This window comes from Hypanus sabinus, chromosome 12 (genome assembly GCF_030144855.1).
Source record: "Hypanus sabinus isolate sHypSab1 chromosome 12, sHypSab1.hap1, whole genome shotgun sequence".
Classification (NCBI taxonomy): Eukaryota; Metazoa; Chordata; class Chondrichthyes; order Myliobatiformes; family Dasyatidae; genus Hypanus; species Hypanus sabinus.
In genome coordinates, this window is record NC_082717.1 from 88,824,743 (window position 1) to 88,842,630 (window position 17,888).

Consider the following 17,888-nt stretch of genomic DNA (forward strand, 5'->3'; position numbering starts at 1 on the left):
AATACAATAAAATCAATGAAAAACTACACACAAAGACTGACAAACAACCAATGTGCAATAGACGACAAACTGTGCAAAGTGAAAAATAAAATAATTAAATAAATAATACTGAGAACATAAGTTGTAGAGTCCTTGAAAGTGAGCCCATAGGTTCTGGAATCAGTTCAGTGTTGGGGTAGTAAAATTATCCATGCTGGTTCAGGAGCCTGGTGATTGAAAAGTAATAAATGTTGCTGAACCTAAGGCCCTGTACCCCTTCCCATTGGCAGCAGCGAGAAGAAAGGATGACCTTGATGGTGGAGGTTCTTGATGATGGATGCTGCCTTCTGTCAGTGCTTCTTGTAGGTGTGCTCAGTGGTGGGGATGACTTTGCCTGTGATGGACTGGGCTGTATCTATCACTTTTTGTAGGCTTTTCTGTTCTTGCACATTGGCAATCATTCAGGATACTCTTCACTGTGTATCTTCACTCGTCAATGACATGCTGCTGGATTTGCACAAACTTTTAAGAAAGTAGAGGCGCTGTTGTCCCTTCTTTGTGATGGCATTTACATGCTGGTCCCGGGACAGATTCTCTGATATGAAAACACCAAGAAATTTAAACTTACTGACCCTCTCCATCTTCAATCCCCCAATGACAGAGAACATATCCCCAAACCTTATCTAGGTTTGAATTATTTATGGCCATGCCACAAGTCTTCGAGCTACTGGTTGCTTAATTTCTTGAGGCATATGTTAGCTGGGAAAATGTTTGGGGAATAAATTTTAAATATACTTAAGAATTTACCAGTGAAAACTTGTTTACAGGGTGTATCATCGACCAAGTGGCAGACTGCTGGAGGTTGAGACAACACAGCCAGGAATTCAGTTTTACACTGCCAATTTTCTTGATGGAAGCTTGAAGGGCAAAGGAGGAGCTGTATACCCTAAGCATTCAGCTTTTTGCTTGGAAACGCAGAACTGGCCTGATGCCGTCAACAAGGTTAGCTTCTGGGGCCGGGTGGAAAGGAAGAGGGAGAGGTGAGATGAAGTGAAATGAATTAATTTTGTTAACCAAAGTATGTCCTTAGAAATTTGTATTCTTACTTCTCTACAACTTCACCCTGCTGAAGTGAAAAATGAATGTTAAATTTGAACCTATTGCAATGTGTTATGCAGTGACTTGCATGATAGCAGCTCTGATACAGTAAAACACATCTTTCAGAAATTTTAAGTGAGGATATTTGTACAGATCACAGGAACCCACCCAGACCACCGATTCTTTCAAATGTTCTTATATTGCAGAAGAATTTTCCAGATGCATTGCTGAGACCTGGTGAAGAATATAATCACACAACATGGTTTACTTTCTCTACTGTGAAATAGTAATGTAAGTAGCTACTGTTTATTGCTTTATTTGAATAAAAGCATTCTGAGACAATGAAAAATAACGGTCATGATTGGGTGGTGTGGATTTGAAGGTGGGAGTAAGGACCTAATATTTCAATAGTTAAGAAATTGAGTAATATTTCCTGATTTGTCCTTAAGAGGGAGCTTTTATACAGATTTGTTTTAAAGATTTCCTGTAAATACTTCACATTGCACACTACCTGCACTTCATGCTGTGGCCACTACTACAACTTTGGGTTTTAACCATGGTCATCGCTCAGATCTCTCATCCACTGCCTCCTTACCCCACACTGCTCATTTCTACCTCCTACCTGAGTGTCCTGGTCTGCCCATAGTTTCTACCTGCTCCTGCCCCAAGGACCCATGTATGCATGCTTTGACTCGTTCTCCTTGGTTCAGTGTCTTCTCGCTTATATCTACGATATTTCTCATGCTCTCAATCTCAACTACTTACAATTTCTTGGCCTTGATCACCTCACTTTTCACTATGAATGTCCAATCCCTCTACACTCTGTCTCATATCAGGAATGCTTTAAAGGTCCCTGCCTTCTTTCTGGACATTAGACCTAACCAGTTCTTCTCTACCAACACCCTCCTCCATCTGTCAGAGCTGATCGTCATCCTCAAAAGTTTCACTTTCAGCTCTTCTACCATAGTTTTTTCACTACCCACAACAGTCCTTGTTCCAAGCCTACTCTGGTAATGTTCCCAATTCTTTCTGCGCTATATTGGTGCTGCTTCCTGCACCCATGTTGAGCCCAACAATTTCATCAACGTTGCCTCCAACTTGCCTTCGTATTTATTTGGTCCATCTCAGACACCTCTCCTTTTTCTTAATGAACAGACTGTTTACTGATCTTTTATAAACCTATTAACTCACACTGCTATCTTGACTACCCTTTCCCACCCTGTCACTTGTAAAACTGCCATTCCATTTTTTCATTTCCCCCCATCTCTGGATAAGGCTTTCCATTCCAAAACACCTCCTCCTTCAAAAAACAGTGTTTCCCTTCCTCCATTATTGATGTTGCCCTAACTCACACCTCCTCCATTTCCCAGACATCCACCCTCACCCCATCGTCCTGCTGCCATAACAGGCATCGAGTTCCCCTTGGTCCTTATCTACCATCCCAAAAGCCTCTCATCCAGCACAGCATTGTTCATATTTTCAATAGGATACTATCCCTCCCCCCCCAGCTTTCTGCAGCAATCACTCTCTATGTGATGTGTTTGTCCAGTTGTCCCTCCCCACTAATCTCTCTCGGCACTTATCCCTGTTAGCAGGACAAGTGCAGCACCCGCCTCTACACATTTCCCTCACCACCATTCAGGGCCCTAAACAGTGAGGCAACATAGATTTGTCGAGCACCTTTGCTCCACCACAAAAGGCAGTGCCAACACGAGGAAATCTGCAGATGCTGGAAATTCAAACAACACACACAAAATGCTGGTGGAAAACAGCAGGCCAGGCAGCATCTATAAGGAGAAGCACTGTCCTGATGAAGGGTCTCGGCCCGCAACATTGACAGTGCTTCTCCTTATAGATGCTGCCTGGCCTGCTGTGTTCCACCAGCATTTTGTGTGTGTTGTTTCTCCAGTGCCACCTATTTTAATTCCACTTCCCATTCCAATGTCGGTCCATGGCCTGACAACGAAGCTACTCTCAGGTTAGAAGAGCAACACCTGGTATTGTTTGAGTAGCCTCCAATCTGACAGCATGAACATTGATTGCTCTAACCTCCAGTAATTTTGCTCCCTTTTCTTATTCTGGCTCCCCTGCCCATCACTTCTTTCCCTTTCTCCCATTGTCCACTGCCACCTCTTATCGGATGCCTTCAGCCCTTTACCTCTCCCACCTATCACCTCCCATCTTCTCACTTCATCCCCCCCCCACCCGTCTCATTAACCACCTGTCAGCTTGTACCCTTCCCTGATGAAGGTCTCAGCCCAACACATCAACTGCTTATTCCGTGTCAGAATTGCTCTAGCATTTTGTGTAATTCCGGATTTCCAGCTATCTAATTTTTAAACCATAGTTTTATGAACATTGTCATTAAAAAGTCCCGACAGCAGAGGAATTTGGACTATAAATGGGTCTTTTTTTTTTGCAAAGGTGGCACTAGAACAGTGAGTTTGAAAGGTATCATAGATAGGTGTGCAACTTCAGAGTATCTTATCCAGGTTCAGTTGGTTTTCAGCTGTGCAGCTACCACAGTATAAGCCTATAAACCAGATTGACATTTATCTCCTAAACAGGGCCTTTAAAAGCATTACTTCCTGCATTCTTTTAAAAATACCCTTTTGTCTTTTTAACACCTGTTCTTTCTCTCTCCAGCTTGGTCTTGTACAGCCTGCAGATGTGAAGAAAGATTTGCTGACTACTGTGGGGCTGTAGGCAACCGTTGCTCGACACTAATTGAAATCTTGCCACAAGGAGGAGCCCAAGAAGAATATTGTCTAGTTATAACACATTGATCTCTATTTTGCAAATTATTTCTAGAAACATGTTTATTTTTAGAACTGTCAAGTGCATTTAAAACTTCTAGATTTTAAAAATATAACTATTGGCCTGAGATGGGCTTGAACTAAACTTGCTAACATTTTTTAAGAATAGCAAAACAAGGTTTTCAAACCATTGATATGGATTGCTTGAGTTACTACTATGATTGGCAGTACTTGATCTCATGGAAGTTTCTCAAAATCACGGTAAGGATAGCTTTTCTGTACAGTACAAAGTTACTTCTAAACCTGCAATCACAAAGCTGAAGAGCAGAAAAAACTTTTAATTTTCAAAAGGGAATTGGATAAATATCTCAAATTTCTAGGATCATGATGTAAGAGGAGATAGTCACAGGAAAATGAAATAGAATCAGTCACTACAAAATGTTTTAAGTTATCGGGAGAGCTTGGCTCAGCTAGGTCTTGGAACACGGGGCGGTGGGGAAGGACCTTAAAAAGGTCTAAAATTATGCAGGGCATAGCTAGATGATGATAAATCTTTTTCACAGGGAAGGAACGACCAAAACATAGATTTAGGGGCATGGTTTAAGGGACCTAAGGGACAACCTTTTCATGGAGTAGGTGGCAACTATATGGAACAAGCTGCCAGAACAAGTAGTTTTATCACTTAAAAAGCACGTGTTGGGGCAGGATATGGACCAAACTTGGGAAATTGGGGTTAGTTTTATGGGCACCATGGTCAACCTGGACTCATCTGACAGAAGGGCCTGTAGTGTCCTGCTGAAGGGTCTCGGTCTGAAACCTCAACCAGCTTTTTTTTCCCCATGGATGCTGCCTCCAGCATTTTGTGTATGTTTCTTGTACGAGTGTGGTTGCTTTCGGTTGCAAGAGTCTGATCACATGTAATCACTGGTTTGATTTAAAAGTTCAAATTGTATTTGCTTTGATTCCACCTGTGATTTCTCCAATAACTTGAAGCAATTTCTAATACTTGATGGTGGGTGCTTTATCTATAGGATAAAGGTCAATACCAATACATAATGCATTATTCTGTGGCCTAGTAATGCACAAAGTATAGTACAAGATCCTCTAGCTCTTCCCTACACTGATCCCAACAACTAGGAATTTTGCCCCCTGAATCAGTACTGAAGCTAAAGCGGGTTTTCAACTTTCTCCAATACTCATCAGCCCCCTAAGTTACACTGAGTTACTATCCCAGAACCAAAGCTTCGATAATGGTAATATTCTCATCAGCATTACCAGATCTACCCTTGTGATCCTAAAATCTGTACTTGTTTTCTTGTCTGCCATAAAGATTATTGCTGAATTTCCTGAGCTACTCCTAATAAAGCAAACTTCCATTTCGCTATCATAATTAAGTGTATTTCACTGATTCTATGCTGGATACCTAATAAAAAGACACACACACACACTTCTCAGGACAATTCGTTTATTTCTATTTCCAGATACAAAAATGTGATACACTTTGAATGGTTTGAGGAATCTGATATAACAACAAAAGAATACAACACAGTTATGCAGGGAAAAATGCAGATCACTCAATTTAGTCTCTATAGGATGTGTATTTCTTTAAAAAATTTCCTACCCACGCCATATTTCCTCCACAAAAGGGAAAAAAAGCATGAAAATTAAGTTAGAAACAAGCCCTTACATTTAAAATCAAATCCAAACCCCCACAAAAGAACCAGAGGTTTCCCATACAACTTCAAAGAATGTAAACAAAAAAAACATTCTAAAGTTTAGCTTTGCCAGTTGTATTTAGTCATTTCTGTCAGGACTTGCACTTCTACGAGAATTTTCAGATGGCGTGCGACTGAGGGAGGGAAAAACATGTAATTAGAACAAAATTTTAGGGGTTCATTTTGTTTGCAACCATATATATTTCAGTACACTGTCAACCAATCAATTCCCATTGTAAATAAATCATGGTCTTCCACAGTTAGTTATCTGGTACCAAGATTTTTGCTGATTTATAATTTCAGATGACAGTGTTTTCTAGAAAAGTTTTTATGTAACAAATCAATGTATATCGAATAAAAGCAACAGCAAGATTCAATTAAGTCTATTAATATCAACATAGAACTTAAAGGTCATAATTACTTTCTGTCAATCCTTTTTGTACTACTAAAACAAATTATAGGTGTTAAGATTAAATAGATAACATTCTGCTATCTAGTCAGTTTGTCCGAAAAATATTAAGAGCTTTAAATATTCCTTGCATTTAAACAGATTTTACTGGCCTAAACTCAGACATCTTTATAAACGATCTTATAGATGAGAACCTTAATGCAAATAACTACAGATGTAGGGAAGTAGTAGCTAGTCTTCTTGTGTATAAATTGTTAGCGTAATTCCTTACCTTCGCTTTGGTGAATGTGATCTAGAATTTGAGCGACTGTTTTTGGAATAGAAGATAGAGATTGAAGTTAGTTAACTATCCAAAAACCAACAATAAAACTACTAACAGGCAACGGAACAGGGCACTCACTCCTAAGGCCAAGACCAACACAGCAGTCACAAATAAAGTTCTTTATTCAGATTGAACAAGGCTTAACTGCAAAGAAATTCTACAAATTATAGATTTCCCCAGACCATCTTCATTATATTGAGTTACGGCATTTTGTAGGCTGGAACAATTAATAACTAGATTCAAATGCCTGAACTCAAGCAAAATAAACTGAGAAGAACATGAATCCAGCCCAAAATGAAATCTCAGAGTTGAAGTAACATTCAGTAGGAACTTGGATATTGCAGGAAGCACACAACCACATTCAAAAAATTAACCAATTGCAAGCCTACCAGAGTTAGTCCAGCAAAAGTATTTTCACCCTCAAATGCTACAAAACCTGAAATAATTAATCCATACCTTGCAACTCACTCAAAAGCGATTCTAGATAGCTAACTGATCAACTATTAAGGCTGTTGCCAGGGAACAAGATGCAATTTAAGAATATTGAGTATTTCAATGGAAGGCGGAAGAAGAGAAAAATATCAAAAGACAAGCATTTCAAAAAGAATGAATATTGTTTGATCTCCTCACCTTCGAACAAGAGAGCGAGACTTGGATCTTCTCAGAGGAGACAGAGATCTGTATTAAAATGTTTAATTAATATTTGCTGTACATTATATTCCTATGATATATAGGATTATACATTATATATCTATGATAAATTTTGTACAATTACACAAGTCTCAACAATAATTTCCCATATTTAGCATCATAAACCAACTTATTTCCAAGTTTGCATAACAATGATCATCAATGATCAGGATTACTGCAGATGAAAACTAGCAGTTTGTATCTGGTTTACAGTTCAAATAAAACCCAGTCTAATCAATTCTGGGACTATGCAGTTTTTAAATAAGCTGCAGGTATGATTTAAATAGCCATTCATTGGTAGTTAAGATGTGTGGGGGAGGGATGGAACTACAAGATTCTTCATAATCAAGTTCTCTGTAGGTAAAATTCCTAATGGGCCACCAATAAATAGTCCATTTATCAAAACTGCAACATGTATTTGCTCAGATCAATATGTTTCATCCAAATTACATTAGCAACAAAATGGATGTATTTATCTGGCTTCTGCAGTTTACCATACCTGAGAGAGAAGAAAAATCAAGATGTGGCATCAGAATGTAATTAACTATTGAGAATTGTTTCTTCCCCTCCATGTTGAGGGGATTTGCTCCCAGTAAGCAAAAGGTGCAACTAAAATTAGGACTCAACACCAAATCATTACCAGAACAATTAAAAATTATAAATAGCCAGCTGGAAAACAAAGTACTAATTAAATAAAGGAGGACAGACAGGGAAACACATCTGACATATTGTAGCTGTATCATGCAGGAACTGAGGCACAATGATTTCAGCAACCAGATTTGCGGCAAGTATCTACAACTTAACAGAATTCCGCCTTAGTCAAAGTAGTCAGTGCTTTAGACTCTGCTACAGATGCAAGGGGGAAAGGAACTTGATCATTCTGTTCCAGAGGACAGTCACATCCCTTTGGTCAACTACTGCAATTACCACAGAAAGTGACTGACAAGTAAAGCAGGTACAAGTGATCAGTAGGGAACAGCCGCCTAAATTGTTGTCCCAACAATAAATGGTTCATACAGAATACATGTATGAGAGTAAGCTCAGGAAGGAGGAAAATGACTAACACCATGGTCAGTCATGAAAGGGGAAGCAAACTTGTGTGGCAGCAGTACAGTTAGGGACAAACTATTCTACAGGGCCATGAGAACAAGTCACAAAAGGTGTTTTCTGTATCATCAGTATAAAGGACACCTCAGACTAAAAAGCAACTTGCACTATGGCAGCAGTAGCTTTCTCTAGCCTGTTATTAATATTGATTGGATTTAAAGGTTCTGCTGAGAAAGAATGAACAGCTAGATCTTAAAGTAAAAAGCAGACTCAATGCTAATAGCCTCTGCAGTATTACCTCCATGAAATGCAAACTGGCATCAAATTAATAAGGTCAAAAATTTTAATGAATAGCTCAAAGATTGGTGTGGGATAAAATGAATTTCAGTTTACAGAGAACTGGCAACTGTTCTGGGAAAGAAGTCTGTTTCACAAGACAGGTCTCCCTTGAGTGAAGCTGGAGCTGGTGCCCCAGCAAGTCCAATAACTAAATCTGTATAGAACTGTTTAAGTAGTTGGAGTGAGTGGAGTTAAGAATGAGAAAGGACAAGACAATGTAAGGTAGCAACACAGGTGATATAACAAAGCATACAAACATGTCTGCACCTGCAAACAAGGTCAGAGAGACTGAGTAATGCAGGAGTGATAGCATTGCCTCACAGCCCCAGAACCAGGTACTACTTGCATACAGCTTAAACATTATTCAGGAGATCAGAAGGGATTCCCTCCAGTTTTCTCTTGTGGTTCAAAGACATGAGCTCCAAATATATAGCTCATGGGTTGGTGGGTGTGGAGAAGAAAAAAGATGGTATTAGTGTAGATGCATTCTTGTTAGTTGACATGGATACGATTGCACACAGGACACATTACAATGCTGTATGACCATGACTCCATGATTCTAAAAAAATGGCAAAACAACAAAATGAAAGCTCCATGAACATTTATAACAAGGGCAGATGAATTGCGGTACAAACAAAAATGGACATGATCTACTAAAAACAATATTCCACAGGACCAAAAAGAACTTGTAAAGGTTAAGGTAGGTCTGTTTATAAAGGACAAAAATCACCATATAGGTGCAAAAACAAAGACTGACTGAGAATCTGGTGGAGATAATAAAACCTTCATTAAAAAATTACACTGTAAGAGTATGAATCAAGAATTATGTAAGCAATACAATAATCGTAGGTAACATTAAAATCCATCTAATCTGGATGAATCAAATTGATAAAGGTACACTCAAGAACAAGCTCAGTAAGTGTATTCAGAAAAAATCCTTAAAATGGTCCCAACAGGGGAATGGACCATTTAGATCTAGTGATGGGGCAAAACATGATATAACATTTTAAAAAGATGAGGAAAAGAGTGATCATTTTGCATTTCATGTTCAGTTTGACAGTGAGAAACCAGAGCCTGAAACTAATCTTAAACCAGGTGACAGGTCAATAGACAATAGGTGCAGGAGTAGGCCATTCAGCCCTTCGAGCCAGCACCACCATTCAATGTGATCATGGCTGATCATCCACAATCAGTACCTCGTTCCTGCCTTCTCCCCATATCCCTTGACTCTGCTATCTTTAAGAGCTCTATCTAACTCTTTCCTGAAAGCATCCAGAGAATTGGCCTCCACTACCTTCTGAGGCAGAGCATTCCATAGATCCACAACTCTCTGGATAAAAGTTTTTTTCCTGAACTCCATTCTAAATGGCCTACCCATTATTCTTAAACTGTGGCCTCTGGTTCTGGACTCCCCTAACATCGGAAACATATTTCCTGCCTCTAGCATGTCCAATCCCTTAATAATCTTTTATGTTTCAATCAGAACCCCTCTCATCCTTCTAAATTCCAGTGTATACAAGCCCAGTCGTTCCAATCTTTCAACGTATGACAGTCCCGCCATCCCGGGAATCAACCTTGTGAACCTATGCTGCACTCCCTCAATAGCAAGAATGTCCTTCCTCAAATTTGGAGACCAAAACTGAACACAATACTCCAGGTGTGGTCTCACCAGGGCCCTGTTCAACTGCAGAAGGACCTCTTTGCTCCTATACTCAACTCCCCTTGTTATGAAGGCCAACATGCCATTAGCTTTCTTCACTGCCTGATGTACCCACATGCTTACTTTCAGTGACTGATGAACAAGGATAACTAGATCTCGTTGTACTTTCCCTTTTCCTAACTTGACAACATTCAGATAGTAATCTGCCTTCCTGTTCTTGCCACCAAAGTGGATAACCTCACATTTATCCACATTAAACTGCATCTGCCCAATCACCCAACCCGTCCAAGTCACCCTGCATTCTCCTGACATCCTCCTCATATTTCACACTGCCACCCAGCTTTGTGTCACCTGCATATTTGCTAATGTTACTTTTAATCCCTTCATCTAAATCATTAATGTATATTGTAAATAGCTGCGGTCCCAGCACCAAGCCTTGAGGTGGGACTAGTCACTGCCTGCCATTCTGAAAAGGACCCGTTGATCCCTACTGTTTCCTGTCTGCCAGCCAATTTTCCATGCTCTAATTTTGCCCACTAATTTCCTATGTGGGACCTTATCAAAGGCTTTCTGAAAGTCCAGGTACACTACATCCACTGGCTCTCCCTTGTCCATTTTCATAGTTACATCCTCAAAAAATTCCAGATTAGTCGAGCATGATTTCCCCTTCGTAAATGCATGCTGACTTGGACCGATCCTGTTACTGCTATCCAAATGTGCCACTATTTCATCTTTTATAATTGACTCCAGCATCTTCCCCACCAGTGATGTCAGGCTATCTGGTCTATAATTCAGTTTTCTCTCTCCCTCCTTTGTTAAGAAGTGGGATAACATTAGTTACCCTCCAATCCTCAGAAACTGATCCTGAATCTATAGAACATTGGAAAATGATTACCAATGCATCCACGATTTCTAGAGCCACCTCCTTAAGTACCCTGGGATGCAGATCAGGCCCTGGGGATTTATCAGCCTTCAGTCCCATCAGTCTACCCAACACCATTTTCTGCCTAATGTGAATTTCCTTCAGTTCCTCCATTACCCTAGGCCCTCTGGCCACTATTACATCTGGAAGATTGGCTGTGTCTTCCCTAGTGAAGCCAGATCCAAAGTACCTGTTCAACTCGTCTGCCATTTCCTTGTTCCCCAATGAAGGTCACAAATGAAGGAAATGCTGCTAAAGCAGCCCAAGGAAGTAAGTCACTACAACATGTGTGAATTGCAGCCACCCTGCACCAGTGGTGAAATACCAATAAAGTAGGTTACTTTGTTCTGGATGAGGTCAGGTTGATGATTATGAGCCATAAGAACAAAGAAACAATTCTGTATCCACATAGCCAAGTTTCCCTGGATCTCATTCCTCCCGACTTTCTGAATGAGGAACTTACCAAATGCCTTACTAAAAATTCATACACACCACATTCTTAAAGCACTCAGTTAGGATCCTATGACCTGCCCCTCATAAAGACACGCTATCCCTAATCAGACTATGCTTCTCCAAATGCTGGTAAATCCTATCTCTAAGAATCTAATTCCCAGGGTTATCCCTACTCCATTTCTTGAACAAGCAATAACATTTGCCACCCTCCAATCGTTCATGGTCACTGAAGACACAAGGATCATTACGAAAGGTACAGCAATCTATTCTCGCACTTCCTCTATTAACGTGTCCAGCCCTGGAGAATTAATCCTAATGCTTTTCTTAAGTTCCAAGTCTTTCTCTTTCTTGACGTCAATATGTTCTAGCCTTCACTTCACCTGCAAATCTATTGGGGTTGTCTACTGATATCTGGTGCTCCCAATGCAGCCTCCTCTTCATGGGGAAGGAGCAACATGGATTTGGCCAATTATTTTAGACCACAAGCAGAATTATACCATTCAGCCCATCAGGTGTGTTCTGCCATTCCGTCATGGCTGATTTATTATTCCTCTCAACCCCATTCTATTGCCTTCTCCCTCTAACTTTTGCTTCCCTGACAAATTAAGAACCTATCAAGCTCCACTTTAAATATATCCAATGACTTGGCATCCACAGCTGTCTATGGCAATGAATTCCACAGATTCGCCACCCTCTACTAAAGAAATTCCCACTGATTTCTGTTGTAAATAGAACTCTCTCTATTCAAAGGCTCCCCCACCATAGAAACATCCTCTCCGTATCCACTCTATCTAGGCCTTTTAATATTCAACAGACTTCAATGAGATCTCCCCCACACCTCCCATTCTTCTAAACTCGAGCAATTACAGTACCAGACTCAAACGCTTCTCATATGTCAACCCTTTCATTCCTGGAATCATTCTCATGAACCTCCTCTGTACTTTCTCCAATGCCAGCTCATCTTTTCTTAGATAAGGGGCCCAAAACTGCTCTCAATACTCCCAAGTATAAACTGATCAATACTCTGGATCAAATCAATTCTAACCTTAAGGAATTTTGTCATGGGCCTTTCTGAAGTCATTGGCTATACTTAAGGCAGGAAATTCAGGCTGAGAGGGAAATGGATCAGTCATGATGAAATGGTAGAGCAGACTCGATGGGCCAAATGGTCTAATTCTGCTCCAATGCCTTATGGTCTTACACCTCTTTGTTGCACATGCTTCAAATCTTGTACTTACATCTTACAAACTTCCAGTTCAATAGAATAGAGACGAAATCTAAAATTTACAGGCTAGATGCAGAGAGTATGTTTTCATGACTAGAGTTCTAGATTAAAAGATACAATTTTTGGATCAAGAGCTAACTTTTTAGGGCTGAAAAGAAATGCTTCACTCCGAAGATTGTGAACATTTCAAATGTTCCACCTTAGAAGGCTGTGTATGTATTCATACATGAGATTAGCAGATTTCTGGGCATTAAAGGATATTAAACATAATGTTAGAAATGGGCCAAGGTAGAAAATAGCTAAGATATTGATCAATGGTAGAGCAGACTGAAAGCACTGGATGGCCTACTCCTGCCAGGTATTTATTGTTCAAATATCAATACTCACTATAGTGCTGCTAGCACTATTCACAACTGTATATGCCACAAATTAATTACAACAAAGGATACTACATGAAAATCAACTGACCTGCTTCTCTGCCTTGACAGAGACCTGGATCTGGATCGTGACCTTGATCGAGACCTTTATAAAAGACCATTTACAAAACTAAAATTCACAGATATACAATGAGGTAAAGCTAACTATTACAAAAAGACATACGGTACTTTAAGTTAACTTAGAAAAAAACATTTACCAATCCTCCCAAAGTGCCTCGATGTCATCTACAGTTGACTCTCAATTATCCTGAGTAATGAAGGGGTGCGCCTCGACGGATAATGCAAAAATACAGATAATGCAAAACACATTAAAAAGGCATTGGAAATTCTTGCACAGTACTTTGTTGTTTAAAATACTCAGTCCTGTTTGTTTCATCAATTGACTTGCCTTGGTGATACTCATCTGTTACACTTCCAGAAACAATTCTTTGTTCAAGAATGCAACACCTTGCTGCTCTACAGAACCAAACAAGCTCAGTAGTAGCCCAAGATTTTAAATCTGGAAGCACAGGTTTTGAAAAACTGAAAGCACAGGCTTCCCCTTCACCCACCACCCTCAGAGTTAATCTGCAAACCGGGGTAAATCAACCACTGGATAAGAGAGAGTCGACTGTACTTACTCCATGAGTTAACTGAACTCCAGAAAAGCCTCTAAAACAATCTTTAACTGCAGCAAATTTCATCATCTGTTTTGTCGACTCTCAAGACTTCTTAAAAAACCTGAACAAGAGATTCTGCTGGTGCTGGATATTAATGCTGGAGGAACTCATCAGGTCAAATAGCATCTAGGCAGAGGAATAAACCATTTGTGTTTTGGACCGAGACCCCTTTTTAGAACTGTAAAGGAAGTGGGGCAGAAGCCAGAATAAAAAGCTTGGGGAGGGGAAAGAATACAAGTTGGAAGAGAAAAAGTGAAACCAAGTGAAGGGAAATGAATGGATGGGGGAGAGCGGTGTTCTTTATTCTTAATCTTTCCCTGCCAGATGTGGCGATTCTGCTGGACATGACTCGTTAAATCCTGACGGTTCCTCTTAGAAAGAGGAAGAGATCATCAATCCCAAGCCAATGAAGATCAATGGGGATCTGTAGATGCTACCCCACCTCCAAGTTGCTCAAATTGGTTGATGCTGTACCGACTGAATCAACAAAATGAAAATGTACCAAGACTAATCTTTTCAGGGCAGCTTGGTACAAACACTGAGGTGGAGGAGGCAGCTGAGAAAGCTGGAGAGAGAGGAAGAAGTGTTAGAAATAGACTTAGCCTGGTTGCACAATTTTCTCTCTTGGACAAGCACATTTAGAAACCTCAGTTCATTAGACTGAAAATTTTAATGCATTGCCCATAACCTGAATCTTTTTCATGAAACTAGTATGAAGAATCTTCAATTAAACAAAAAAGTAAACAGTTTAAAAACACAAGTGCCAGAGGAACTCAACAGGTCAGACAGTAACTATGAAGAGGAACAAGCTGTTGATGTGCTGGGCCAAGACCCTTTCCTGAACTGGAAAGGAAGAGGAGGACTGAAGCTAGAATAAGCAGCTGGGGGGAGGGTGGGTAGGAATGAAATGAGAAATTGAGGAGTAATAGGTGGAAGAATTATGGGGCTGAAGATCAAATCTGATAGCAAATTGGACCATGGAGGAAAGGGAAAAAGAAGTGGTACCAGAGAGAAGTGATGGGCAGGTGAGAAGGGAGGGATAAATTATTGGTTTTAAAAACCTGACCAGGAATGTTTTTTTTTTGTGAAGTCTGTCTGCAAACATACATTCCAATTGTACACAAAGTTCAGGAATATTTCAGATACAGCCATCCATTTTCTGAACTTCATGAAAACAGCAATCATACACCAAACAGAGTGGAAAAAAACAAAAAAAAAACAGTAGAACAGAGTGATCTGGGAATAATGGTGGACAGTTCCCTGAAGGTGGAATCTCATGTGGATAGGGTGGTGAAGAAAGCTTTCGGTATGTTGGCCTTTATAAATCAGAGCATTGAGTATAGGAGTTGGGGTGTAATGTTGAAATTGTACAAGGCATTGTTAAGGCCGAACTTGGAGTATTGTGTACAGTTCTGGTCACCAAATTATAGGAAAGATGTCAACAAAATAGAGAGAGTACAGAGAAGATTTACCAGAATGTTACCTGGGTTTCAGCACCTAAGTTACAGGGAAAGGCTGAACAAGTTAGGTCTTTATTCTTTGGAGCGTAGAAGGTTGAGGGGGGGCATGATAGAGGTATTTAAAATAATGAGGAGGGTGGATTCAGTTGACGTGGATAGGCTTTTTCCATTCAGAGAAGGGGAGATTCAAACAAGAGGACATGATTTGAGAGTTAGGGGGCAAAAGTTTAAGGGTACAATGAGGTTCTTTACTCAGAGTGGTAGCTGTGTGGAATGAGCTTCCAGTAGAAGTGGCAGAGGCAGGCTTGGTATTGTCATTTAAAGTAAAATTGGGTAGGTATATGGACAAGAAAGGAATGGAGGGTTATGGGCTGAGTGCAGGCCAGTGGGACTAGGTGAGTGTAAGCGTCGGCACAGACTAGAAGGGCCGAGATGGCCTGTTTCTGTGCTGTAATTGTTATATGGTTAAAATTTTCTTCCATTTTAAAGAACATTATAATTGAAGCCACTTGCCATAACATTTTAATTTTACAATTTAAGACCCAAAACAGGGATGTATGGAAGCAGACACATGGAATAAGAGTACTGTTGATAGAGAAGTGAGGACATCAGACCCGAGTCAAACTGCTTGCTTGAGTTGTATTTGTGATTCAAACTAAACCATATCAAGGCTCAGTATTTTGAAAGTATAAGGATTCACACCTATTCAATGTTTAAAATACCATACATACATTCCAAGCATGAACTCAGTGAACACACTTTGTTTTTAAAAAGTGAAAATGCAGGAAACTTAGGCCATTGATTAGAAGCACTAACTCAGCTTTTCCTCTCTCCACAGTTGCAGGCTAATTTACTAACTACTTTCAACATTTTTAATTTTGGGTTTCTTGCCCTATTTTGATTTCCAATGAAATGCATTTAACACTAACTCTGCTTTTCCTCTCTCTACAATTGCAGATTGACTCACTGACTACTTCGTGCTTCCAAGGATGGCAAATCATCAGTACTTGCCTTTGTTAGTATTTATTATTTTAAATTAAAATTGCTAGACAAGAAGACTTGTAAGTTGTACTTAATTGAAATGATCAATTAATCCAGAGCTCAAAGTATTTTCTTTTGTTTTTGACTATGGAGAAAGGGAAAGTAAAGAATGTATTATACTCACCTGGACCTTCTAGGAGAGAAAGACCTGGACCTCCGAGGAGAAAATGACCTGGACCTCCGAGGAGAAAATGACCTGGACCTTGACAAAATTTGAGTAATTATTACATTTTAGAACACAAACACATCATTCTTTAACACTAAACCTCCATGAAAGACATACCTTCTGCCACGGCTACGGCTGTGTGAACGAGAATATCTTCTTCCACGTGATCTTGAACGTGACCTAGTCCTGGACCTGGTTTAACAAAAAGAAAAGAGTTAAATTTAGCTGTTTCAGCATTATATTCTTGGAATACCTCTGCTGGAATCAAAATAAGATTGCTACAATACAGTGTCTGTCAGTTTGAAGACAATGTGGGGACCTACATATATGTTTTTAGATTAAATCTACATAACGTAGATCCAGTTAAAAATCATTACATTTCTTTTAGCATTTTGTGCATTGTAAAAACACTTGTAAGTGGTACATAAAGTAAACCTTGCAAGTTTGCAGGTCAGTCGACCCCCTCTTTGGACCAAGGTCAAGCAGATCTAGGCGATCTAGAAGTATCTATCAGATCATCGCAGCATCTAGATGTTCTTCAATCTAACGACGATCAAACTGACAGCCAAATGAGCCAAAGTGAGGCTTGATTGACGCAGGATGTTTGTCTACGAGGGAATGCGGTCAATCTGGCGTTCCTCTAGAAAGGGGCCCAATTGAAAGCCAATTTACAGCATAACGGCGATCACCTTGTCTCATTCTCAAACATTTTCTGCCCTCAAAAGAATCTTAAAGGTGAAGCTAGTTGTAGCAGGTTCTCGAGGGGATCTGGCCTCATGCCAATCACCGTATGCTCTAGGCGCATCAAAACTGTTGGATTTGCTAGATGCCTCAGCCTGATATCATGAGGCTCACGACATTCTGAATCGCGGTGACTGACTCAAACGAAGAAACCTGAAAGGTTTGGACCAGGTGGATCATTAATATTCAAAACATTCACAGTGAAACTCAAAGTCAAGCAAACAAAAAAGCCACAAGACCTGATTAGCACTTAAATGTAAAGCAGCAACAATATAAAGCACTGCGTTTTTATTCAGATTAAAATAAAGCTGTTTAAATATACTTAAAATGCTTTTAAGCGTTTTTAATAATCATTGAGATTGGTATGTCATACCTGCTCCTCCTACGTCGGCTATAGCGATGACAGTCATAAGCATAATGACCCTTTTCTCCACACTCATAGCATCGATCATTTGGGTCAAAGGGCCGCCGTGCTGGTGGCCGCTCAAAGCGTGAGCGGCGTGGCATTCCTGTTGATAATTCCACTCGAACACGCGAACCACAAATTACCCTTAAGTTAAAGAAATTACTATTTAAACAGGCATCAGTGAAAATGTGCAGCTACAATACTGCCCTTATTATTGGAGCTTAAAACATTCAACATTATATGCACATTATTTCATGATGCATACAATGAGACATTAATTAAGCTTCTGCAACCATTGGTGCTTATGCATACAAAACTGGTTACTCTGATCTGTTTGCCCTGAAGTCCAATTCCATAAACAAT

At 39.9% G+C, this 17,888-nt stretch overlaps 2 protein-coding genes across 2 annotated transcripts in view; one reads left to right on the forward strand and one right to left on the reverse strand.

The window, feature by feature from the left end:
* The window catches only part of galm (galactose mutarotase), a 51,176-nt gene extending 46,391 nt beyond the window's left edge, over positions 1-4,785 (forward strand). Inside the window, exons 6-8 of the mRNA XM_059986408.1 lie at positions 807-981; positions 1,284-1,368; positions 3,724-4,785. Coding sequence (XP_059842391.1) covers positions 807-981; positions 1,284-1,364 — 256 coding nt within the window. The 3' untranslated portion in view covers positions 1,365-1,368; positions 3,724-4,785. The remainder of the gene's footprint in view (positions 1-806; positions 982-1,283; positions 1,369-3,723) is intronic.
* A 496-nt stretch (positions 4,786-5,281) lies between these two features.
* Positions 5,282-17,888, reverse strand: part of LOC132403115 (serine/arginine-rich splicing factor 7-like) — a 29,881-nt gene continuing 17,274 nt past the window's right edge. The window contains exons 3-9 of the mRNA XM_059986409.1: positions 17,493-17,669; positions 16,496-16,570; positions 16,337-16,414; positions 13,084-13,137; positions 6,910-6,957; positions 6,229-6,264; positions 5,282-5,682 (exon numbers count right to left, since the gene is read on the reverse strand). Coding sequence (XP_059842392.1) covers positions 5,628-5,682; positions 6,229-6,264; positions 6,910-6,957; positions 13,084-13,137; positions 16,337-16,414; positions 16,496-16,570; positions 17,493-17,669 — 523 coding nt within the window. The 3' untranslated portion in view covers positions 5,282-5,627. The remainder of the gene's footprint in view (positions 5,683-6,228; positions 6,265-6,909; positions 6,958-13,083; positions 13,138-16,336; positions 16,415-16,495; positions 16,571-17,492; positions 17,670-17,888) is intronic.